This window comes from Amia ocellicauda, chromosome 2 (genome assembly GCF_036373705.1).
Source record: "Amia ocellicauda isolate fAmiCal2 chromosome 2, fAmiCal2.hap1, whole genome shotgun sequence".
Lineage (NCBI taxonomy): Eukaryota > Metazoa > Chordata > Actinopteri > Amiiformes > Amiidae > Amia > Amia ocellicauda.
In genome coordinates, this window is record NC_089851.1 from 13,499,646 (window position 1) to 13,526,725 (window position 27,080).

Sequence of the window (27,080 nt, forward strand, 5' to 3'; positions counted from 1 at the left end):
TAATGTACTTATATATAAAATACTACAGTAAGATCGTGTAGTTCAAAAACGATAGTAAATATATTCCTTGTTGTTTTTGTCCAGTATGAATTATTCTGACGTAGTAATGGCACTGTAAGTACTTAAAGAATAAAAAACTATTGTTAAATTTAGTTAATTTCCCTTATGAATGTATACTACAATAAATTACATTCATAATTGATCAGTTTCCCCATGGTTTGATTGACTTTGCTTTGCTGTGGTTTTCCATGGTTTGGTTTACTAGATCACTCCATGTTTTATTTCAACTTAACTTTTTTCCAGCTGTGGTTTTACAATGGTAATACAATATTAAACTTGTATAGTTGTTATATGACAGCAACAGAAGTAAAACAATAGTATAAATTATGGTAACCTCTTCAGTTAACTACAGCTCTGGAAAATACTTAACATTGATTTCTGAACTTGGGGTGCTCTCTTAATTTTTTCCAGAGCTGTATATGGCCCACTTGTACAGATTGATTTTTATATTTTTTGCATAAGAAGTTGACACTATTTGCTGCAAAAATACTATGGTAAGCTTCTATAGTATTAGATCAGAATATGTATTTTAGTATTGGCTCTGTGATCTACAGTATGATGATCAATATAAAAGTTTCATATGAATTCTGATGACTTCCCTATGAAGCATTATGAAGCATTAGCAGCATTTAAACAAATGTTTCCAGTATTCTTGATATCTGACGTTCTTAATATAATAATGTGGTTTTTTTTTTAGTTTAGTTGAGAGAACAAATTGCAATTTCTTAAGTCATATATGTTATAATCGTGCTTTCGTTTAATAATGTTTTTCAATGAGCATGGTCTCTTTGATTTAGGTTTCAAATTGACTTGTAGTAGTGGAAGCCCATTTTCCCTGTGATTGCAGTAGTGTGTCAGACTCGCCATGCGAGGGACACATATGTGACGGACACATACAGCTCTGGAAAATATAAAGAGACCACTTAACGTTGATTTCTGAACTTGGAGTGGTCTCTTAATTGCTTCCAGAGCTGTATTAGATGATAATAAGTGTTATACTTTGTTTTCGTGCTATCCATTACTTCAAAGGTAATCGAAATGTAGAATTAAATACAAGCTGCTAAAAGAGTTATTGTAAGGATGATTTAGGGTAATGCCATGATTTTCCTCATTTGGTATTTGGTTAGGCCTACTGGATCACATGGTATATCATGTCACACAAAAAATGCACACTACATTTACAAATCTTCTTCCTTTGAAAAAACTATGCTTAAAAACTGCTGGGTACCAGAAAACAAAGTTATGTGACTGAAACAGTATCCTTTACAAACTCTTACATTACAGTCTACTTACAGGAAAATGTTTCACAAGAAGCTGTAATACATGTTTTTCTAACGTGTATTTGGAGGGCATCCAAACAGCCTCACCTGACCATCAGATACATCATGTGATCATGAAGAGAGGCTATGTTGAATTATGCTTTAATTCAAATCAATAATATTATTTTGTTTTTGTAGAGAGAATATTTTTTAAAAGGTAAAACATGTCATCTTGTCACAGGAGCTGTCTCTGTTATTTAACTAAAGTGTACATTCAGTGTATATTTATTACCTTATCATTTATTAGTGTTAATGTAGTTGTTATCCTCGAACACAGTATTTAAATATTCAATAACAATCAGGATAAAATGAATGGTCACCAATTACCCAGTTCTTATCTCAGATAGCTATTCATACTGATAATTGCTTTTACACTTGAGTATCGGAATGATTTAATTTCTTCCCACTTGTGATAGGCTTATCTTACTGCCCTGACCATCTTCAGCGTGATGCTCTTGGCACATTAATCAATGGGCTACATGCTTCTCTGTTACAAAACCTCAATCTGCTCAAACTCAGCATTTCATTTTATGAAACAATTGTCAGGATGCCAAAAATAGTCCTGCAAAAGCATTCACCTACACAAAGACAGCCTGGTGGAGTATCCCTGGAGCCCAGAGAAAGCAAGATAAAGAAAAAGCAGATAGCAGATAAATGTAACATTGAATCACGTTACAATTTCCGAACCTCCCAATTCTTTCAAGTGATGATCACAGGCAGGTGTTGAATGAATGAATGAATAATAATAAAATCATATTGTCTCTGAGGGTTTGCTGTCACGTCTTCTTATGTTCAAATTAGTTTTCTTCCCTGAAAGAAATGTACAATGAGGTCAACATGAGATACTTCTGACTACATAAAACCCAGAGGACACAGCTGTAAAAGAGTTTCAGAAAACATATCAGCGTTACTGGTGACACTATGATAAATAGTAACATAAACAGACAAGAAAAGGAAGCTTTGATTGCTGTTGTTCCAGAAAACGCCCAACAGGTGAACAATCTGGATGACGTTGAACTGATGTTTTGGAGTATTGACCTTACTTAAGCAGCACAATTGTTTCTGGCTTTTATTTTGTTCATTTTAACTCGTAAAAACTCCTTAAATGCTATATTCTATCGTGGTTTACAGACGTGTGAATGACTTTGAGGCCTCTGACTGCCATTAGAAAAGCACAAGCTCATTCAGAGACACCTTCGATGTGTGCCTGGACATTTTTAAATGTAAAGATGAAATAGCTCTCAGTGTGGAATTTAAACCCAGCATGCTCTGTGTACAGTACATGTGAGTTGCCTATTTGTCAGTGTGGGGTAATTGAGCATTGTGGTATATGTATGTTATTTAATTGGGATTTCTTGCACGGACATGCTGTTAAGTGTGGATTTAGTCATAAAATGAGCTGAAAGTGCAGTAACTGAAAGTATGTCCCTAAATTAAAAAAAAACCTTCCACTTCAATTATTATTTTTATTATTATACAGAAGAAGAACAAGAACAAGATCAAGAAGATGAATCTGCTCCAGCCTTCCCTTTACATCCTATCAATCTCGAAACCCCACACCGAGACTCCTGGGTGGGAAAGCATAAAAAATCACCGCTGGCAGTGTTTAAAGACACACAATACAGCAGCTAATAAGGATTACGTTTATACAAAGCCGGTGAGGTATAGCTTTTTTTACACATCCCAGCCCTTGAAAAAGAACACAGCACTTTTTATAAGCGTATAAATTATACCTGCTGCGAAATGTCGAGCTGGAAGATTTGTGTAAATTCTGTTGCAGAGTGTAATTAAGACCTCCTCCCAGGACACAGCACACTAGGCGGGTACAAGCCGGGTATCAAAAGAGAATTTCTCAAACTGTCCAAATGGCAAAGGTTGCTTTTACACCTGCTTGCATGGCTTAATCATCTACCATTACAGACATTTACATATAACAACCTGCTGACTTTCATAAAAGCAATTTACAAACTGACTGACTTCAATGGAATATTTTTTTATAACACCTTTCATAAACGATGTGCAAACAAGTCATTTTAAAGTTTTTTCCTTTAAAAGGGTACCTCCACCAAAGACAGGAAGAGACTAATAACTGTAACAATAGGTCGTAGACTTTTATTTGAAAGTGCTATATTTCCACACAATGTACTGTTGTTTAATTTAATCTAATCGGTACCCTTAACACAAGTATTACTGAATGAATTACATGAATTTGCTAGTCCACAACTGTTGTATTTTAATACTATCACTATTACTTCTACTACTACTACTTCTTAAGTACAATTAAGTATTGTTTTTTCACCTATATTTTCAATCTCTAATTGTTTAACGAGTCACACTGTAGAATAATGGGCACCAATTCTTAATGAACTGATTTTATTCCTGTGGGATTCATGAATAATTAATAGGAACACTTTACAATAAGGAGCCATAATTCCTCATGAATTAATATATGAATACCATAGGATTTAAACATCAATACCTCATGAACATCATCTGAGTTCTGAGGTTGAGCACATGAACCCTAGCCCTAACCCTAAAAACTATCCCTAACCCTCTTATACATGTGATTAAAATAAGAACTCAGACAAAGTGCATGACATATTCATGTGTTTATCCTGTGGTATTGGTATATAAATAAATGAGGAATTACAGTACCTTATTGTAAAGTGTGACCGAATTATACCTGTATAATGTTGACATTCAATTAACTTTTTTTTTTCCAAAGACCTACATTGGATCAGCTTGGAAATTATTTGCACTACTGCACTAGTCCTATGTGTTGTTTGATAGTATTACATGTTAAGTTAGAAGTATTGATTACAGGCAATCGAATAAGCATTGTTTGGTTTAGCATAAAGGCATATTAACTTCCAGCCTGAAAATCTAGCACATGTTTAGAAAAGATCACAGTTACATTATATAGTGCCAGTGAATGCATCTTCAGGACATGTTTTTTTAAATATAAAATCTCTGTCCATGCCATTTAATTTAGGAAAACTCTGGACTGTTGTAGTGGGAGAGAATCTGGTGACTAGCCAAAATATGACAATATGACAATATGACAATATGTCAAATGTATTAAAACTCAGCTCAGTGTATTAACTGCCTGGGGATTTATAAATCAGTATCATTATCACCATTCATCTTCAGTTACCCAATTTGTTCTACCAAAAATTCTTAAGTCATCTAGACATTTTGCAGGAGGTCTTCTTGGTGACTTCCAGTCTCTGTGGATGAAGTCCACAATCCATTTAATTTATTTTATTTTATTTTATTAACCATTTCATTAGTTTAGACAAAAACATGTTACACTTTTAGTTTTTTTGCCTTATATTACTCCAAAATACTTTACTTAAATCTGCTGAGGTAAAGGTTATTGCCCCCAAGATGAGGCTAGTTAATAATTGTCTCTTCCTGAACCATGGGCTGCAGCTCTTAACTCCAAACGTTATCACAGAGTGAGGCATTAAAATCCATTGAAGAGATATTTACATACCGATTTCTTCCACAGCCTTGTTGCTTTGAAAAACTATGAGCCAAACAATTTAAGACCTGCAAGCAATGTGTTAATACACACATGAGTTAAAGAGTTATATTTATTTTCATGCAAAAGTAATTTCAATATCCACAATGAGTGACAAACAAATTCAATAGTAACTCCAAGCATAAGAATCCTTACCTCTGTTCACCTCTTGAAGAAGTAACAGCCATATCAAGACATGCAACCTCAGGAATGTCTCTCAGCTCTGGTCAGTTTAGCACTTTGACCTCAACACAGATAGAGTAGAGTTGACATGCAGTTAAATCATTGAAATCAGCTCCATTGCCTGGTAATGGCACAGCTAGATTGTCGATTGTTTGATTAATAAGATAATTAATTGAGATGTTGTATTGGAATCTAATTTGACTGTCAGTTAAGCAGAGTAATTGTAACGAGGCAGTTTTTTCCATACCTTAATTGGAAACATCTCCAGTCCAGGTATTCATTCCAACTTAATTTAACTGCCTAATTCAACTCATTATTGGCTTAATCAAATTCATTTCATGATATTTCCCTCTTCTTGGAGTGCTATATGTGGCCTTCTGCATGTTGTATCTGCTCAAAGCTATGCACCCCTAGTTGGAAGGATATGTAAATAAACAGGCTTACCACACTGACGTTTTGACAGGCATCAGTGGAATCGGTTTTCATTAATTATCACTCTCCCATCACATGGCGCTTGTATATAAAGACTTGTATATAAAGATTGCTGTCAAATTGAGATTTGGATTGATCAATTTTGTACAAATAGGAATATTGGAATCAATACACTTTTAAAATCCTGAGCACACTCTTATGATATTCATTACTTCATCTAACCTGTACTTCTGATGAGTTAATTCACTTTATAAAATACTAATGCATAGTGAGCGAAATCAGATTGTGATCTCAAATCAAGAATAATGATTTTGTGCTCCCTGTAAAGCATGACGGTGGATTCGTTTTGCTTTTGGCGCTGTTTTGAATCCTCCAGTCCTAGTGTCCTTGTTAAAACTGAGGGAAAGATGGATTCCAAAATGTATCCAGATATTTTAGCCATTTCAGTTGGTGGTCAAATATATTCATTGTCATATGATTCTATATTTTAAAATTATGTTCATAACTTGGACAAATTAAAACAACATTCCACATTCTTTAGAGAACATTAAAAACAACATTTAAAATTACTCTGAACAGTGCTGCTTGCCGGATGTGGTCTTTAAATGTTTTTTATTTGCTGTGAGCCTCTCCCAGACAAACTTAAAAGTGATTAAGCAATGTCTGGGTCACCGTAAAATGGGATCAGAGTTCAGAGAATGATTTTAGTTGGGGAAAGTCTGAGTTAGCCCTGAGGTTTCAAATGGAGGATACTCTGCTGAATGGGTAATGTTAATGCTACAGAGTATTGAATAGTACTGAACACAGGAGCTTACCTGGGCCCAGGTAGAAACTGTGTGAAACACTTCATAGTTGTTCAGAGTCACAGTCAAGCAGGGGTCAATGATTCTGCTGGCGCCTCCACTGCACAGAGGACCTTGCGACTGACTGGATCTATTTAACATACACAGCTGTCATATGAGAGAAAGGCAGTGAGTACTCCACTTGATTTCTTAAAAACACTGCTACACTTGTGTAATGCTGGAAGAGAATTATAGTGTTGTATTGTTTAAAGCAGACTCTGTATATCATAGAATTAGTTATATAACATTATAATATAATCCTAAAAGGGAACATAATTGTTTCCATAACTACAAATCTCTGTGTGAGAAAACATCTGTTCAGTTGATTTTAGATGTATTTAATAATTTGTTGTTAACTACATGTATTGATATAAACTATATATATATATATATATATATATATATATATATATATATATATATATGTATATGTAAACTAAAGTATATGTTAGAAATATTTTTTTGTATATTTCAGTGACAGTACAAATTGTCATAATAAAACACTTGTGTTTTTATATTTCGTAAATATGAAATGGTGTGGATGCATATCTAATATTTATGCAATATTTAAATTAATATGGAAAAGGAAAAGTTTTTCAAAATTGGAGCATCTTTGCAAACTCTGCTATACATATTGTTTTATATATCTGGCACATTGCTAATGCATACATCATTAAGGAGAGACGGTCTACTGATGGACTATAATAATTGTTCTATAGATGAAAGCTGAGGTTTTTGTTTTTTTAGCTAACACTTCAGCCATCAACCTTTTTCATGCATTTCAAATTATATTACTTATAAAATGTAATTAAATTAAATAGATGAATCCAGGCATCATGCATTTCACCAGAACCATAATTGCAGACTGTTGTATGGTGAATAATTATTGAAAAGATCAGGCCTTGTCCAGGCACATCTTAGCCAGTCTAAAACACAAACACACAATGCAGAACTTGCTTAGCAAATTCAAATAATGTACTGTCTTATTCCCAGTCTCATAAGTGTTCACATCAAAGTGGATTCACTTTAATCTAAGACAAAGTAATGTCTCACAACCTGGCACTCCTAGTCAACTCTGCCATTGCTTGTAAAGCCTTACTTACACAGCTAAGACCACAAATATTCACAGAGGATACTACTAAAATGTACACACGTATCTCTATACATATTAAATGAGGTCAATGGCCTTAGTTTCATATGTACACTGAATTACTTTAAACACTGGGATCGTTTTCATGACCACTTTATAGCAAGTTTGTTTCCTTTCCTTTATTGCACATTTCCTGCAATATTTATATTTATTTTTGTATTATATATTCCATCAATCATTGATTCATTTCATGAAAGTGCACAGATATATATATATATATATATATATATATATATATATACCACCTTAATGTGTATAACATCTTCCAAAAACTTTTACACTTTTAAACAGTCAAAATATGTGTACTGGTACACACTATTCCATGACAACTTTTCCCCTGAAACGTTACACCAACTCATCTGGGCCTAGCAGTTCAAGGGTGCATAACCCGTCCACCGGCACAATTTAATTTAAAGGATGGTCTTAAAAATGTGTGCCCGTGCCACAGCTGCCTTGCACCCCAGCCTTCTATACTAGCCCCTATAGTTCATAATGTTTTAAGAAATACCTTCCCTAACATGTGATAATGGAATATAATCACCTACCCTTTTATTACCCAGCTGTTGACCAGTGTTATTCATTTACCTGATCATTTACCAAATTATGCGTTTCCTACTCTAGCTTTTACATGTTTTATAGTAGTTTTCGTAACAAGAGCTCCTTTTAATTCCTCAGGTAACGTGTTTCCCACATGCATCTAAATTTACCAATTCCAATTTATCCACAAATTACTGAAATGGAAAATTTCAAACCCACTCCTTGATCTTGCTTTTTCATTGGATGGACATTGGACGTCTACTATATTCTGTTGGCTGAAGGTTTTGGGCTTAAGATTCATAGTTCTTAGCTTTATCTAGGGATTTCTAGTACAGGTCTTGAACTACATTAGGCCTACTCACCAAGAAGCTGAAATAGTAAAAAGGATGATAGAAACACCAGGAAACTAAGGGATGAAGTTAAATTAAAATAATGAGTTCAATATAATATCCACGAATCAAAGGGGAAACATCTAGATTTGCTTGTTATAATGTTAGGGGCCTTATATGTGTAAATGAAGCTATGTAAAGTTACTGAATCTAAATTAGGAAATAATAATGTTTATGCGCACGGCAACAACAACGTCGCGTTTTAATTTTGGAAAGCTTGCGCTCAATTAAAATATCACAATAATTATAACTAGAAAAACAACAGCTGTACGTTATATTAACGTAGAGCTATAAGACTAATATAGATAAATCTTCATACATACAGAGAAATATTCCTGATGTGTTCTTGGATCCGACAGACAAGGGACTCAAAGAAATGTAATATTTGGTCCCTTCGGGGTGATTTAAAAAAGGTAATTAACTCAGCAGATCTACACAGTTGTTCTTCAGGGACGAATCGAAAGTAAAGTGGGTTGATTATTGTTTCTAAAACACAGGCGGTCAACCTCTATCCCTAATGAGACTTTTTACACTTTTGGCTCCTGGGGATTTCCTGTATTTACTGGATACTTTCCTGTGCAGTTTTTTTTTTTCTTTCTTTTTTCTCCAGACTCTAACTTGCATAATTCTTTTTACACAAAAGGGGGGTTTTCATTTCCACAATGACACCTCCTTATCAGCCTGGGCAAAAGGATGAAAGACATAAATAAGTGGGACGCTATGAAACAGCAGCTCCCAGCTCTCCGTCTGACAAACGATGTGCCCTCCATTTCATTGAACTATTCCCCAGTTGCTTGTGAATAAATCACCAATATTTGTGTCAAGTGTAAAAAAACCCGCAATGGAACCGCACAGCCCATATAAAAAAGGGCAAGTCGGCTATTTTTTGGGTTTCTTTCCGGATCCAATGAAACGTTTCCTGCGCGGCTGGGCCAATGCGCCTCTGGTGCGGATGGTCAGTGAAAACAGCTGACCTCTGCAGGACCCACAGGCCTGGAAATATGTTTCCTGCTTGAACAGCTCCCTTGACAGCTAGTTTAAAAAAGACATGTATGAAACAAATGCATGTGGTTCTTTGTGGGGAAATAAGTATATAAATAAATATATATTAACAACATATCAAAATAAATACAAAATGTAAATTAAAGATCTAGTAGACTGAATATGTTGTGAGATTATACAGATCGGTGACATGAACTTTAAAGAGATTTGCAAATAGAAACTGAATTCAAAATAGACTAATTCAAGCTAATTCTGACACAAGACTACTTCTTGTCAATATAATATAATATGATATAAAAACATTTTACTACTAGTTTCAAATGAAGGTATGTAAAAGATTGAATTTTGAACGACTGGGTAAAAAGGGTAAAAATGAAAGAGCACCGTCTTTACTTGTGAAGGTCATTACAGGTGAATGAATTGCTCTCTCTAGAACAAAACAATTTCGACAAATTCAATTTCAAATACTGGACTTCATGGCGACTTTGTGTTTCACAGATTATTCCTGCTGCCTATGATAACCAAACCCAACATCATTATTTTCTTTGTGATCGAGGTCGATGTTTTGGTGTTGCCCCGCTAGGTATTATTATTATTATTATTATTATTATTATTATTATTATTATTATTATTATTATTATTATTATTATATAATATATAATCGTTTCAACAGACCAGATATTTACATTTTTCAACTGCAATGCAGAAAACACAGGCCTATAGGCTACATGTTTCGAGTGAACAAAAATACAACTTTGATAAATATGTTTTAATAACAATTACTGTCAGCTTTTCATCAGATTAATTAATTTAATTTTTATTTCAGAAGGGATAGAATAACCACGTTATTATTTAAAGATTAGTTTTTAATCAAATAAATCGTATTAAGTTAATTATCGGAATTTAGAGGAGTGATTGAACCATTAACGCCTTAATCACCGCGTCACAATATACATACTATTAATGTTACGTAACAATATCAATAACAACAACAACATAATAATAATAATAATAATAATAATAATAATAATAATAATAATAATAATAATAACCATATCAGGTTAAACTGATATATTAATGTAAAACCATTAATTTTGTAACCAGGATGAATTTGCTCTGCTTTAAATGGGTCGTAAATACTCTAGATATACTTAACAACAAACAGACAACTTCTGCAGAAAGGTATCTTAGATAGAAATGCGAATTAACCGATAACATTCATTTCCCCCCGCCAAAGTAAGTCATGCACCTAATCGTATAATTGTGATACAGTTCAAATTATAAACTAAACAAACCCGACTTGCATTGATTTTTTTATTTTGCTGGGGGAAGAGGAAATATCTGAAAGGACATGTCAATATTATAATTAACCAAATATCGTACTACAAAAGTGATAGCTTATTTGTTCTCTGTACGATTGTGACATCATCTGTTTTTTTCTAATCGAAGTTACTAAGCCTGGCAGATCTGAATTAAAACCAGTTTATAATAAAATGCGCATTAAGTACATTTCACCTTCAAGAATTCAATAAAATAAACTGAAAGGACAGTTTTCCTTGATCTGCTCTACCAGCATCTTCATGAATCAAATAACCAATCCATATATACACATTGAAACACAAACATGCTTTGGCTATATTAACAAGCCTTCCTTCCCTTCAGCTGTTCATACGGATTCAATCAACCCATAGTCGGTCTGGGAATTAAAGGTTTGAACTCTGGAGATCTGAAACATTTTAGGGTCTTGAACTTTATCAGGTTGTGTGACTGCTAACTCGAAGACAGGGAAACTGGCAGCAATCACTTAGAAGATCACAGCTGAGAACAGATATAAATAATGATAAAACAACAGATGAGGATGAAGACAACAACAGCAACATGCTTTAGTTTCTCTCTCTCGTTATAGATAGATAGATAGACACATAGATAGATGCTTGGAGGTTTTGACGGAGGTTGTCACTTTTTTAGTCTTCATGCTCAGGTTTGGCTGTATTACTGAATAATAATAACTGAATCAACACCTTGTGGGCAACCTCCGTGGTTATTGAAATATTCCCACATAACGAGCTGTGTTACCGTTCTGCAGCTTATATTGAAATATATTAGCATAGTAGGTTATTATTATTATTATTATTAGTAGTAGTAGTAGTAGTAGTAGTAGTAGTAGTAGTAGTAGTAGTGGTGGTGGTGGTGGTGGTATCATCATCCTGGCATGTATAGTTGATTTTGGTGCCTAATATATCTACAGCGACTTATCGATTTCCCTTTCGCGTCTACCATTGGCCAACCATGTGCCCCCTTTCAAAGTCCATCAATTATTGTGAGCCTCCTGTGCTTGGCATGGCTATCTGCCCATTAAGCCCCTCCTGACCTGCAACATCTTATAGCTATCAATCATGTCGCTTATCAAGGGATTGTGCTGGCCTATTTGAATCTCAGGGGGTGTCTATTTACTCTCTCTCTCTCTCTCTCTCTCTCTCTCTCTCTCTCTCTCTCTCTCTCTCTCTCTCTCTCTCTCTCTCTCTCACCCCCTTCCAAATTCATACATACAACACTTGGAAACAAAGTCTGTGATACTGGACATTGAATGTGCAAAACTGAAATTCTCCCTTTTTCAATGTATTAAACATTTTTATGAACACAAAATAATATTTGAAACATCACTTTCAATATATTTGCCTTTGTGCAGTGCAGCAACTTTCTAACACCCTGAATTGTGGTTTAAGTGTATGCCAAATGTGAGAAAAAAAAAAACAATTTATTCCCTATCGAAATAAAGGTGCATAGGTTATAAATATGATAATACATTTAAACTTTTAATATAAAAAAATATAATTACATAACAAATCATTCACTGCTACTGTCTTTCACCCAGGTAACAATTTAACGTTGCAGCAACTTAGTAACGTTACAGAAATGTGTGGTAATGTCGGAATGTACCGCCGGACAACGTGAATGTGTTGAGTTGTGTTCATGTTGTCACACAATTGTCATCAACCATCCTACAATATTGCAGCAACGTTGTAAAATGTTGCAGGAAAGTTGTGTGTTACTAGGGTAATTTGCTACTCTGCAAATATCTTATCTTAGTGAACCATGGAAAAGCCTAATTTTGACATTGGTTGTAGTATAATCGGAAATCCATTTTTGGCATTTGAGTATCGCAAAACGAGACACCCTTTAGAGATAACCATTATCAAGGTAAAAGTCAATATAAGGCAGCGACATCTGAATCTTTCAGAGCGTTAAAAGATGTTATGTAATAGAGACAGATAATGTAGCCGTGGCAGATATACGGTAGCATGACACTAGAAATGTCCTGATATCTAAAATGAAGTTTGAATTACGGCTGAAAACAAACAAACAAACAAAAAAACAAACAAACAAAAGAGAAACAGAAAGATACATTGCAGAACATAATTATACATGTATGGCAATGTATTCGATGTTTTAACATATATATATATATATATGATGATTGTACATTTATTTACCAAACTACAATACAGATGTTAGCTTTAGTATTAGGCTACTCTATAAAACACGGTGGTTTTTATTTTTTATTTTGCTGTGTTTTGATTTTAACAACAAAATATTAACTTTTTTCGTATCAATTTAAATTTAGATTATTTTTGAAGCACAGAAAGAACAATTTCGTTGCTTTTTTAATATAACATATTGTTTAATATTAAACTTTTTGTTTTGGTTGAATTTGTATATGCACATCTACACACGCTCACATACATCCTGGTTGTATAGATATATGCTCTAAACATCATGTTGCGATTCAAAATTAAATATTTCCATATGCATTTCTTAAATTGCACATAAATAATTGTTTTACTGCTCGTTATTTAAACAAAATATTTTAAAAAAGAAAAATAAACAATCTACATTTAACAATACAATAAAACATCTATTTATATCACCGACAATGGGTAAGATAACATGTTTTGTAATTCCACTATATGTGGCAAATACATTACAAATATTTAACAAATGCTTGGAGCACACACAACACATATGAAAGAATACAGCTGAGCTCTGGTTTAAACTCAATTTAAAGCCAAGCATTTGGTTGTTACTCATCTGTTCCCTCAGTTTATCTATTTTGTTGGTGCCAGTCCTGGTTAATGTGAAGATAGTGGGCTAGGAGACAGAGAGGCGTCCGGCTCCCTTTCCTCAGAGTCATTCTTTAGCAGTTACTGTCAAAAAAACACACAACATGGCAAGACACCCAGCAGCACCTCATCAGTCTTCAAGCTCCCTGGACCTGGACGGACAGAGATAGAGACTCTAGAGTCCATTCTGTGTATTCTGCACACTTCATGAAAAAGTATAAGCATCCTAAAACGTGTATATATATATATATATATATATATATATATATATATATATATATATATATAATACAAATAATTTGAATCAACCAGTAGTGAAAAAAGTTAAATAAATAACATTATGCAAACACAAATTGCAATACAAGAAGACAAATCGTGTGCAGAAAACAACACAGCAAAGCCTTGTCCCAGAATCACAGCCCTGTCTCTGATATTGTAAAGTTGACCTGCAATTTACCCCCAAAACACTGCGATTTACAGATTGCCCATCAGTTTGCTTTTATGGCCAGACTGCAAACAGTGGAGTTTCACCGGCTGACTCGCAATACAACAGAAAACAGCTCTGTGTCTCTCCAGGGCAGACAGAAGAGACTGTTGATGGAATTGTTTCTCTGAATAATTTAATTGACACTCCTTTATTGTTAGTATTTCTGTGCACAACGTGTATTCCCACTGAGTGAATTAGCACCGAGTTCAAAACAAATCGCCCTCAAATACACTGCGCCCGCTGGGAGTTTGTGCTTCACATGATCAAAACCCTTTAACAAGGTGCTTAAGGCAAGTAAACTAATTAAGGAAAAATATAAACGTATTTACATAACCGACATGATGGAAGTAAACCCGATTTAAACAGCAAATAAACAACAACAACAACAACAACAATAATACCGGGTAACATTATTTCATAATTCCCGCATATATTGTTAAATATATTAAATACTGGTATAGGTTTTCTTAACAAATAATGCGTTTCCCTTTGTACAACAAAATACACCTTTATTTCGACCCATTATTACAGGGCACTCATATACATTAAGCCATGTTACTGCTGCTTCCACAGCTGAACACAAAGTGTATTATGTTATAAAAAAATTGCCAAATACCGCAAATATTTTCTTTGACAGCCTTTACTATAAAATTAGTAAAAGCTGTGTGACACTATATTTCGTAGTAATACACACACATACAAACACACACACACACACACACACACACACACACACACACACATATATATATATATATATATATATATATATATATATATATATATATATAAAGATATACACGGAATATTAAACTGTAAAATGTATTTTTATTTTTTAATTTTTATTTATAAAATACTATAATAGAAAAAATATAATTACAATATTAAAGCCTATAATAGTAGCATAATGTGCTTAATTCGTTTTGCAGTTTATATGGGTCATTAAATAACATTGTAGATTTATTATTACTGGGATAAAGAGAGATACAAAAAAAAAAACATTATTGACTGATCAATATATTGCTACCAGACGTTTTAAGTGGGCTTTACATTTGTTTTATTCAATTGATGTCTGTGGAATTAGCTTTCAAGATGGTTTTTATTTATTTATATGATTTTTGTCAGAACATATTTAATCCAGTTTAGTGGTATAAGTATTTTCTTCAGACATTCAAATTAATAATAATAATAATAAAAATAATAATAATAATAATAATAATAATAATAACACCAACATACAGTTTCCATACGGACCTTACTGGTAAACCATGCATGCGTTTTCTTTGCTACTTCAAATGGTTTTCGCTCTTTGTCTTCAGTTGCCTCATCAGTGCATTTTATTGATTGATTTTAATTAAAGCAATGATTTAATTGTTTTTTCTTTGATTGAGAGCAGGGCTAGCACCCCTGTGGAGCTGATGTGTGTTTGCTCAGAGTAACTTGAACCCAATCAGAAAAGGGCTGCAGTTTCCATCCACATCTAGAGAGGCGCCTCCTCTCTTATACACCATCACAAACCACCAGCCCGTCCACTCTCTAGTCTACCAAAGACCAGCTACCAGTAACGTTGGGATACTTCAACCAGCACCACCAATAGGTCTGATTTTCTTTTCTTTTATCGACACGTTTTCTGGTGTGTTTTTCTCTCTCTCTCTCTCTCTCTGCGAAACATCTGCCGTGGTGTCCAGCAACGCGCCAGTCGCATAGGAGCTAAATCATTTTGGGTATTGTTTTTATCCTGCCTTAAACTCTTATCTGTTATGGGTCTTATCAAGTGGTTATCTCATGGCTGCAAAGACATATTGCATTTTGTTTCCTATCTATAGCTGGTGTTTTTTCTTTTTTTTTTTTTTTTTTGGGGGGGGGGTGTAATTATGATGAAGCTATCTGAGCAGGGGGGACAGGACTTAAAGCTTTGCCACAGGCAGTACACTTCATTTCACGTCTATTTCGGATAGGCTAGCTTTTGATGTTATTCGTATTGAGTATGTTTTGTGTATTTATTTAATTTATTTTACCGTCTATTGGACATTTTGTGAGTCTTTTGGCGTTATATGAAAGTGTACTGGGCAAAAAAGCCAGTGAAGAGGCTATAGCAGGAGAGGGTTGGGACAGAAATCAAAATGAAAGTAAGCCGTACCTTGAGGGGCCAAAGACAAATAATGGTGTTGCCTGGCACTGGCGTCTCCACAAGGTATGTCGTCTGGATAAAGCGTGGGCTGCGGTGGAAAGACAGAAAAATCCTATTTTAAAGCGCTTGTAAAGACGAACTTAGTTAATACTTGAAATTGACTATATTCTAACTTTATGCAGTGCACTTATAAACAAACATAACTTGTATGCAGAATTATGGTATAGTATTTAAAGTCTGAAGTATGTATAATCTTAAAGTAGGGCTCAACCAGATTTATTATTCGAGGTGTTGCTATTACAATGTTTCCGATTTGGCATTTGACTACGTTGCTCAGCTCCAATGGCCACTTTGATTCAATTATAACTGATAAACCAACAAACAAACTCTGAAGTCGATATCGTTAGCTGTCTGATCACATGATTGTGGGTTTTTCTGGAGGTACACCATTAGTCCTTGTTACATGATGTATTTCTTACTCATAGTCTATGCTCTTCTTCACAGGGGATTCCCTCTCAATTTCATAAAGTCCACTCTATAGACCGGAACCTGGATGGACCTCAGTGACCCCAGCTGGTCCATGGTCAAGCGGCATTCCTCTAGCAGCCCAGGGTCGTCGCCAGCCGGACAGAGCTACAGTGACAGGAGGGACAGACCTGCTTCTGCCTCTGAAGACCTGAGGTCCCCACCGGGCACCCATCTGGACACTGAAGGAAACCAGCCTTCCCAGAGCAGGTCACTACACTCCTACGTCTCGTTTGGACATCACAGCACCCTGCCCAATTCGGAGGACATCACCCTGTTCACGGATTTGGACCAGTGCAATAAACTCATCATCTCCAAAGGAAGTTTGATCGTTGATCCAAGCGACATGTATCAAACTCTAGCCATTGCGGCGGCCCAGGGCCAGGCAGGGTACGATTCCTCGGCCGGCAGCTACATGCACTCCACGACCAACTCTCCAGTCTATGTGCCCACCACCCGGGTAGGACCTATGATACCCAGTCTCCCGTACCTGCAGGGCAGCGGGTCTTCCCAGCCCAGCCACGGCGTCAGTAACCACCCGGTGTGGTCCCAGCCTGCCCCCGACAGTCCCTCATACAGCACCGGCAGCCCGCACACCTCCAACCGCTTCCATTACTCCCCCAGCCCCCCCATGAATAACGGGGCTTCCCGGGACAGCGGCTACAGTAACACCCTTAACGTGAACGGCAGAGACCAGTATGGTACCCTTGGCCGCCCTCTCAATGGATCTTACCCCAGTCCATATTCTCCTTATGTGGGACCACAGCTGTCCACGGCCTGGCCTGGAGGACACTTTGACAACACCATGCTGCATACACTACAATCCAGAGGAGCGCCTATACCTATTCGAGGTCCTGGTGGAGGTATGGAAACGGTTTTTATCTATTAATTGTATCTCCATGTTGAATTTAAATGTCCTGATAGTATATAATGTTAAATGATAGATGTTAAGACTACATAGACCTCTGATTTTGCAATAAATAGAACATAGTTTAGGATTCAATTGAAGGAGAAGTGTCAACTCATTGGGAAAAAGTAATAGAGATAAAGGTCCATTCTACTTCAGCTAATATACCTCAATTGTCAAATATTGAATATATTTCTTAAAAGGGCTGAAATAATGTATTGCACTGAAGATGATATCTGTCTATTCTAGAAATATTCATGCGATATCAGGCTTAGTTAAACTAATTTAAACATTAAGTATTTATAAAGAAGAAAGCGTATTTTGCTTGCAGTTTGTCCTTTGTTTCAGAAAGCATTTTGCGCTGCATAGCATTTTAAAAATACTGAGACACTATTGCCTTGCAATGAAGATATTGTCTATTTCTTCTAAAATATTCATATAAAATCAGGCTTTTAAGTAACTTGTATTAAATGTAAAAACAAATTAAAAAATCGAATTAATAGCGGTCAACCACGTTGGGAACATCTAAGACCCGTTTCCCCCCAATAGGCAGATATTGTACACTTATACCCTTCAGATAAAACCGCAAATTGGTTTTGTCAGGGTTTCCACAGGCTAGTTGGTGTCAGTCTAAAATGGGATTAAATTAACGTGTTACACACTCCTCATCTTTGTCAAAAAATATCCTCATCCTGACAAGACAACATACATTTGTATTGATAACCACCGAGGGAACAGAGGTTGTATCTATGAAGGTGCTCGTTCCTAAATCTGCTAAAGCATATATAGGGGCAGTTGAGCAGCAACAACTTTCCTTAGTATTTCATTATATATATATATATATATATATATATATATATATATATATATATATATATAATGTCACATTTGAACAGTTTAATTGCAAAATATGTATTTACATTTAATGTATTTCCATATAGGCTACTGCTGTATTCTAATTTCTCTGTTCTACATTAATCATACAACATATCGACGAAGACATTAATCTGGTATAATCTCAGCACAATTCATTTCTTGTAATTTATTAATGTTTGACAAAATTATATTCAAGTTATATTCTTTCAGACCAACTCAAATATAAGCAGTGTTTGATCTGATAAATACACCACCACATTTATACTGTAATAAATCAAATAAATTAATACCTGTTTAGCCTTTCAAAATAATTTGTTGCAAACAAAAAATACAGAGCAATCTTTTAGAAAATGCTTTCTAATACCAAAAACTTAATAGTTGTAATTTTATTATAAGTTTATTTATACATACATACATACATACATACATACATACATACATACATAAAGGCACAGGTAGTTTCAATATTTCAGGTAAGACTTCAATACTTTTTGTATAAAGTATTCTCAAATCATCACAATACTCAGGTATATCCTGGCATTTTTCAATGACACATAACGAAAGACAGCACCATAAAGCAAACGTTTAAGCTGGGCATACTCAACCATAATAAGACTTTTCATTTCGTTTTTCTAATAAAATGTTTTAGTCCAAAAAACCCTGATTTACCTGAGTCTCTTTTTCGCAATTTGTGTAATAAAATGACGTATTCCCGATGTGTTCGTTGTACATAAGTTAATAGATTTTTAAATAATAAACAGAAAAATGTGCAAAAGGAACAGCAATGTTAAATCCGTTTTAAACATGAAGGCTATACTACAAAATAAACTCTGACGCAGGTCTATATCACAATTTGGTATTCAGTTAAGGACAATACAACCTTCTGTTCTTGATAAATATGACAAAACATTATGATTAGTCTATATTTCTGTTTGCTACTGGAAACAATACGTTTGGAAAAACGAATTGTGTACCTGTTATTTATTGGAGTCTAAATGTAAGAAGGTTAACTTGGGGAGGGCAATATTCCTATTCGTTTTATTGGATTTTACATTTTGGACACGTTTAGAAAAGCAATATTCATCTGGCTAAATATAAATGTACCATTCATATGTTCCCATTTTCGCCATTTACTGTAACCATCCGTGACAGTGTTTAAACGAGTTCTCTTTACCTGAATCAACGCACTATACAGGCTGATTTAAAGTCATGCCAGTCCTGTATTGAAAAAGGGCTTGCATTGATATTCAGTCCCATGGAATTTAATACTGAAAGACTTGAATGGATTAAAATGTTCGTTTGCTAATAAGATATCGTCATTATGTGTTTTTCAGATATTCTGGATGACCTGGGGGAGAGCAGGGAGTGTGTGAACTGCGGCTCCATCTCTACACCCCTATGGAGGAGAGACGGCACCGGACACTACCTGTGCAACGCCTGCGGGCTGTACAGCAAAATGAACGGGCTCAGCCGGCCGCTCATCAAACCACAGAAGCGCATGGTAAAGACACGCAACATGGCCTTTTACATATAATATATATCATTTGAATCCCTTACTCTGATTCCTAGGAAAGCTTATATCTCCTGTCACTTCAGTCTCTTTTTTTCCTCCACGTTGTTTTTTAACAGCTGGACCACTACAATTCAATGTAGAAATACAGAAAACGGAGCATTACTTTACATGGTGGTTCTTAATTAAGATGTTTATTGGGGACACCACTGGGCAGCCCATTGGTGTGAATCCACCGTTTTAAAAGCCCACGTGTAGTCTTTCAAAATGAGTGGATTGAAGGTCCAAAGAGCATTGTCATGCATTTGGGGTCCCTTTGTGATTTAAAGTGATAGTGAAGTGATAGGGACTGTGCTATTGATTTAATCTGATTTGATGTCTGCTGGTAGGCACAACTGCATGACAAATATGGACACAGTGTAGTCTGTAAGAAGGTGGGAACTACATCAGTAACATCAGTGATTATGTTTGTAAAATATTGTTTTAAAAATAAAAAATAAAGTTTTTCGCACATTTTGAAAGAGCCACCCAGCACAAACTAGAAGTACAATAAGTTACTTGATCTGGGGGTTGCATTAGACAACAAATGCAATCCAAAATCCCTTTCCCCTGCAGTCCTCGTCCAGACGCATCGGGCTGTCCTGCGCAAACTGTCACACCAGCACGACCACCCTGTGGCGCAGAAACGCGGAGGGGGAGCCGGTGTGCAACGCCTGCGGACTGTACACCAAACTGCACGGCGTAAGCAGCTGGACCTCTTTCACTAGTATTATTATTACTGAACATTGCACAGCAAATAGCATCTTTACACATGACATGCTAACAAATCAAGACAGAGCGTGGATTCATTTCAAAAGATCTTTATTGGCACGACGGGGTTAGACAAGTGTTGCCAAAGCATCTACCGCAAATAACGAAGTGTAGCAGATTAAGTACAATACACAATACAGAATGCATTGCACATTTACAAGAATGATAATTAAAATACATGAACAACAACAGTAATGATTACAACAAATACAAGTTTATAAAACACATTTAAAGGAAGGAGAAGAGGATCCGTTATAATGAGTACAATTTGGAGAGAGTTATGCGTTTGGGGCTCTGGAAACATTTAAGAGACCACTCCAAGTTCAGAAATCAATGTTCAGTGGTCTTAATTTTTCCCAGAGCTGTATACATACATACATACATACATACATACATACATACATACATACGTCAAAGATGTTTCTACTTTATTTACGTCATTTACAAGTCACGCCAGCAAAGCTTCTTTTATTTCGTTTTGCCATCTTTTATGTATAATAATAATAATAATAATAATAATAATAATAATAATAATGTTATTATTATTATCACTAGTAGTATAAGTATTATTATTAATCACTATCACTTTCACTTACAGGTACCCAGGCCGCTTGCAATGAAGAAAGAAGGAATCCAGACAAGGAAAAGAAAACCAAAGAACCTGAATAAGACCAAAGGCTCTTCTGGTAATCATTGACTTGTATAAGAATGCATTTACTCTACTGGATTTATCGAATATTTTTGGAGGTGGCTAATTTGATTTGTATCTATTTTTATAAAGGCAGCAGTAATCCAGTTCCCATGACTCCAACCTCCACGTCTTCTTCTAATTCCGAGGACTGTTCCAAGAACGGATCCCCGTCCGCGCAGGGGCAGCTGTCGGTTTCAGGGGTAAGAACTGGGTTGAAGTTTTAATGAAATAGACTACTAGAAGAAAAAAAAAATCTGCATTTCTCACAGGTGGTTGGAAAGTACCCAGATGCTGCAACCTCATATTATGCGATACGATTATGCTATTATTTATTTATTTTATTAACAAATTAAAAAGAAGTAGAAGACTATGGAACTCAGGCAGCTGTTAGTTTTGAGCAAGTTTTTCTTTTGCTGTTGGAATATCTTGGCAGTGATTCAGGAATAAAAGCCGTTGCAATTTAAAGCTGGCTGACTGACTTCTAATAAAGCATTTCAAATGAACACAGAATACAATAAATCAGAACTGGAGCAAAAAGGTCATATTCTGGGAAGGAAATAAATCAGCTCTCCTATTCTAAAGCCCGTGTTTCTTGAACCTCTGACTAAAAGCACTTTGTCATGTTTCACTTAAACAGATAAACAAAGGTACCAGTGTGTATATATTATATGTCTATTATTTCTACTAGTCGAATTTAATAACTCAGGATTAAAGTTCACATCAGTTTATACAGAGACAAAAATATAATTTAGTTAATACACATCACTATATCAACCACATCATATATTGATACATATACCAACTGTTACACTTAATCACTGATAATGGTGATAATAATAATAATAATAATAATAATAATAATAATAATAATAATAATAATAATAATAATAATAATAATGGCAGTAATATTAGCATGCTCTTTTAATTTGGGGTACAATATTCCACGACGTGAAAATGCACACCATTAAATCCAAAGTTCTCATAGCAAGACACAATATACCATTTTGAAGGAAAGCAAGTGCTTATGGAAAGTGATGCCACATAACAACTTTTGCAAGATTAGACTACCTTCAAAACTAAAGTAACAACTTAATGACAGATGGTTGTGGGAATTGTGATTGTATGAGAATGTGTCACAATGGACAGACCTACATCGAAAATGCACAGTAAAGACTTGGGAGCTATGTCTTAGTTCAAAAGCAGTAAACATTTCCCTTTACTCATTTGCTTATGTGGGTACATCTGGTACATACGTGTCTTCATACAGTCGTACATCTCAGAACTTCACTGGCCACCCTTGTTATTAAGCTATTGACTGCAACATCAACCACAGAATCATTGACACTGAGTGGCCTATTTTTTCCAGCAGGATGCCCTGAACTTTCATTCTGAAACATATTCAATCCATGAGAGATTCAAGATTAATCTGATATCTGAAAACTAATGGTGTACATGTATAGTATACCATTTGGATTGATAGTTAGTTGCATTACTACAATTTTCTTCAGTTTTTGTAAATCCATTACTTCAAAATCATTGAGCAGCTGCCATGTATTTGTACATTATAATAATCTTGTGGTTGCTCAGGGTGTTCTATGTTCTTGTATATTTAACTATCATTGATTGGTCAATTACATAATTACACATTCCTCAGCTTCTTCTTCTTCTGACGATGTGACATTTCAAGTACATGATGCTTTATTGCATCATTGTTCCTTATTCCTACCAGTGTGTAGAAAAATACACAATGTAACAAAGCAGTATATCTGTGCCTGAAATCTTGGAAGAAAACAAATCTTTACATTTAATAACAGAAAACTACCTGTAATGTAATGATGCAGGTCTATTTTAATTCCATCCAGGTCAAAGACTGTATCAGAGAAAGAATGTTTAAAATCATGTATTTTTCAGAGAATATGACAATGATGATTTTGAATCAAATGGCTCAAGGATGAAGAATCTCTGACGGGGTGCTGTGGTAAATAAATAAAAACTGTTTGTTTTTCATTAAAAGGTCAACTCCTCTGTGATGTCAGGCCAGGGGGAAGCATCCAGCTCTGGAGGGTCTGCGGTTAAGTACTCGGGTCAAGAAGGCCTCTATCCCGGAGTCAGCCTGACCTCCACGGCTGAAGTGGCCGCCTCTGTCCGAGGGGAGACGTGGTGTGCGCTGGCACTGGCCTAACTCTGTGGAAAACAAGATTGATGCAGGCCTCAGATATCTCACCAGCGGTCCATCTGCACTATCATCAAAGCAGCTGTTGAAACAAGGTGGAAAGGCATTACATGGGAGGATGTTTTTTTTCTTTTCATCCTTGGGCTTTGACTGAAGAAGAGCTGGACAACTAAGATTTTTTTTAATGTAATTGTTAAAAAGAAGATATCATTTTGGATAGAGGGAGATGTTGAAGCTAAAAGAAAATCGACATTGTCAACATTGTCAACATCGGCTTTAAAAAGGGAAACTTTTGAACAGACTTAGGAGGGATTTTTAATATGTATATTTTTCTGCAATGGGTACTTTCAGAACAAGCTCGGCATTCTCTATAGCATATGTGGGAATATGTGAGGGACAAAACTATTTCATATAGATGAATAAAAGACAGATGCATTGGCTAAACATGTATATATGGGTGTATGAATGTGCACTCCCTTTTTTAGCTTGTTTAATTAATTCAATAATTGATTAATTTGGATTTGTATGTTTTTTTCTGAACCTGTACTGTGGTGCAGAACTTGAGTACATTTGCTGGTAACTGGAATAGAAGATAAAATGTAAAGAAATTATTCCTGAATCAAAGCTGAAGTATTTATTAACCTTTCAATGTTGAAAAAAATGATTATTGTCTTCAGTAAAGATGTGTCAGTAGGACAGAATTAAATATTTTTTAGGGGATTTACTCCTTCATAATATACAAATACATATTGATTATGTGTTGTGGAGTAGTTTTCTTTTATGATAAAGCTGCACATTTGTTTTCTTCTGAAAGTTCCTATTGTCGGACTGAAATGTTATGGTTTTATACAGGGTAGCAAACAGACATTCACTGACTTCCATAAGTTTATATTTTTTGTAAGTGCAATGTTTTTGTCACAACCAACAGTGTTAAATCTAATGTTTCAGATTTAACAGTAAATTCTGCAATTAATGTAAAACATCTTAACTTAATGGTACTTATCTTATTTAATTTTTTTCCAGACATCAATAAAGCTTTAAAGATGTCCAGATTTTTTTTAAACAAAACATAACCAAAACAACAACTAAAACTAAATATAAAAATAAAAAATGACCGCAAAATCTCTTAGAACAAACTTCACTCAGGAAAATTTTACTGACGCATCTTTTTGTTACATTGTAAAATGCAAAAGAAAAAGAGCATTGCGGCAATATTTTCTGGACATGACTGAAACTTTACTACCTAAGTGATATGTGTAAATACTCCAAGACATGAAAATGTCTTAAGTTTTCATGATACCATTTGTAAAATAGACTAATGTATAGATTGGTTTAAGCCACATTTTATTTTAATTTTTTTTTCTAAAGATTGAATTGCCTTTGATGTATTTGTTGTTTGTTCAGTTAAACTAATTAAAACATTAAGTAATTTTTAACAAGAAAGTATATTTTGCTTGCAGTTTCTCCTTCATTTCAGAAAGCATAATTTTTGCCTATTCTTAAGCAAAATATGTGCTGCATAAATTTTTTTAAATAGTGAGACACTAAGTAAGTGGTACTTTTGTATAAAAACATATGTTGGTATAGAAGAAGAATATTGCAAAGGGCCAGGAAATAATACAAGGAATGATAGAAGATAAAACAAATCTATCTTCATTAGCAGTGTGATAGTAGTGTGCTTTATTGGGCTCTGTGTAATGATGTAACTACAATAAAATGTACTTCTGGACCCTGTCTGGTGTGGAGATAGCACTATTTAAAGGAACGTATGAGTAGGAAAAGAGGTCATTAACCTTCCAGAAGTCACAGCAAAAAAAAAAAGTAGTATATGGAGCCTTGAAGTGGAAATTATTAGACTACTTATTTTCTTTCACTTCACTAAACTTCTAAACAAAACATTAAGCTCAATTGCTATATTTAAGACAGAATACAATTAATTAACTGTTTTTATACAGTCATTGTACTTTACTCTGCCTAAGCTACTTTATTGGTGCTCAACTCCAGTGGTCCAGAGCATTAACAGGCCTTTTAAAATCAGCCATACATGGAAAAAAGTTAAATTATGTCATTTAGGACATCAACAATGTCATGACATCAACATTGCGGCACCTTGATATCAGAAAGTGATAATTCCAGTCTGGCTGCCATGAGACACATATAACATCACCAGTGATGAAGCTAAGACTCTTTACCAGCCCATAACTGAAAACCAACAATCTTTTGAATTATTTATAGTAATGCTGTAAGTGCATTATTGCTTTTAGAACCCCCTGAATGTAACATTTGTCAAAGACTCACATCATTATTGCCAATAAGAACAAAAAAAAGTGAAATATATATTTATTTCCTTCTGGCTTTGTAAGACAGAAAACTGGTGTTTCCATTATGGTGCAGAACTAACACACAGACAGCAAATTATGTGCCAAATATATACTTAATTATAGTAAAAATACCATAATAATGAGTCAAAACTGTAATCTGTCACAGCTTTAAGACACCCCTCTGATTTCTTCACAGATACAGACATGTATGTTATCTAGCTAAATTGTGTGGCATATACTTGATTTGGTGATTGAAATGATAAACTATCCATGTACTGATTATGATGATATAGGTATGCTATCTGTAGTTATAAAATATCCAGTCTTGATTTGAAACAATGTTTTTGGTTGTTCTTTAATTGAATACATGTTGTTTATTACACTATACTCATGTCCAATGATATGTGAATATATACCTCTAGCGTCCCACAGTAATATCACAGTCATTTTTACTTGTTTGTATGTGCTTATGGGTAAAACGTTTTGGCCATGTATATTTTATTTGGTACGGTTTGCAGCAAAATAAAAACAATTATATGCAAACGGTTAAAGTGGGGCGGTATGCGTATACATACTGTAGGGGGGTGGGTCGATAGAATAGCAAATATATGAAAACACATAGGCCTACACAATAACAAATCATATTATGTTTATATTGTTGCACCCTGCTCGCACATCTTGTATTTACCATCATCATAGCCCATTGGGGTATCCTGTCGGGACGATTTTTCTTTTCATCACAAAGGGAGAGGTAAAAAAATCCTACAAGACCTCACCAGAAATACCTTTACCCAGTTTACGTCTTCAGAGGAAACAACTCTTGCGTCACCCCATCACCCGCACACATGCATTGAATATACATACAATAACTACTCATTAAAATGAAACGAGGAAAACTACAAACCAGCATACGTTCATTGTATATCTTTCCAAAGCAATCTAAACTTTCTAAAGATGAGCCAAAAACAAAGGTGTCGAGGTTACAGAAGTACAACATGCGGCCATGACCGTTTTACATTGTATCTTTAGTGATTCATTTAGTGATCTTTAGTGTTACTTATGTGGTGTATAATGTTCAGTCTGAGATCGAT

The 27,080-nt window shown here is 34.9% G+C and overlaps 1 protein-coding gene and 1 long non-coding RNA gene across 5 annotated transcripts; one reads left to right on the forward strand and one right to left on the reverse strand.

Annotated features, from left to right (window-relative positions):
* LOC136764960 (uncharacterized) lies at positions 1-6,416 on the reverse strand. The gene is made up of 5 exons (XR_010821280.1): positions 6,333-6,416; positions 5,530-5,629; positions 5,059-5,147; positions 4,876-4,931; positions 1-2,189 (listed from the first exon to the last, which is right to left on the reverse strand). It is a non-coding gene; the product is annotated as an uncharacterized LOC136764960 (long non-coding RNA).
* gata6 (GATA binding protein 6) lies at positions 6,376-25,402 on the forward strand. Of its 4 annotated transcripts, none has more exons than XM_066719344.1 (7): positions 6,376-6,488; positions 16,681-17,564; positions 19,819-19,985; positions 20,610-20,735; positions 21,403-21,490; positions 21,586-21,695; positions 23,510-25,402. In XM_066719344.1, exons 2-7 carry the CDS (start codon positions 16,730-16,732, stop codon positions 23,675-23,677), a joined length of 1,494 nt encoding a protein of 497 aa, XP_066575441.1. In that variant the 5' UTR covers positions 6,376-6,488; positions 16,681-16,729; the 3' UTR covers positions 23,678-25,402. The 4 variants fall into 4 exon arrangements, with proteins under 4 accessions (XP_066575441.1, XP_066575432.1, XP_066575450.1 ...); XM_066719335.1 differs by lacking the exon at positions 6,376-6,488 and adding an exon at positions 15,530-15,642; XM_066719353.1 differs by lacking the exon at positions 6,376-6,488 and adding an exon at positions 15,650-15,769.
* Positions 25,403-27,080: the final 1,678 nt, after the last annotated feature.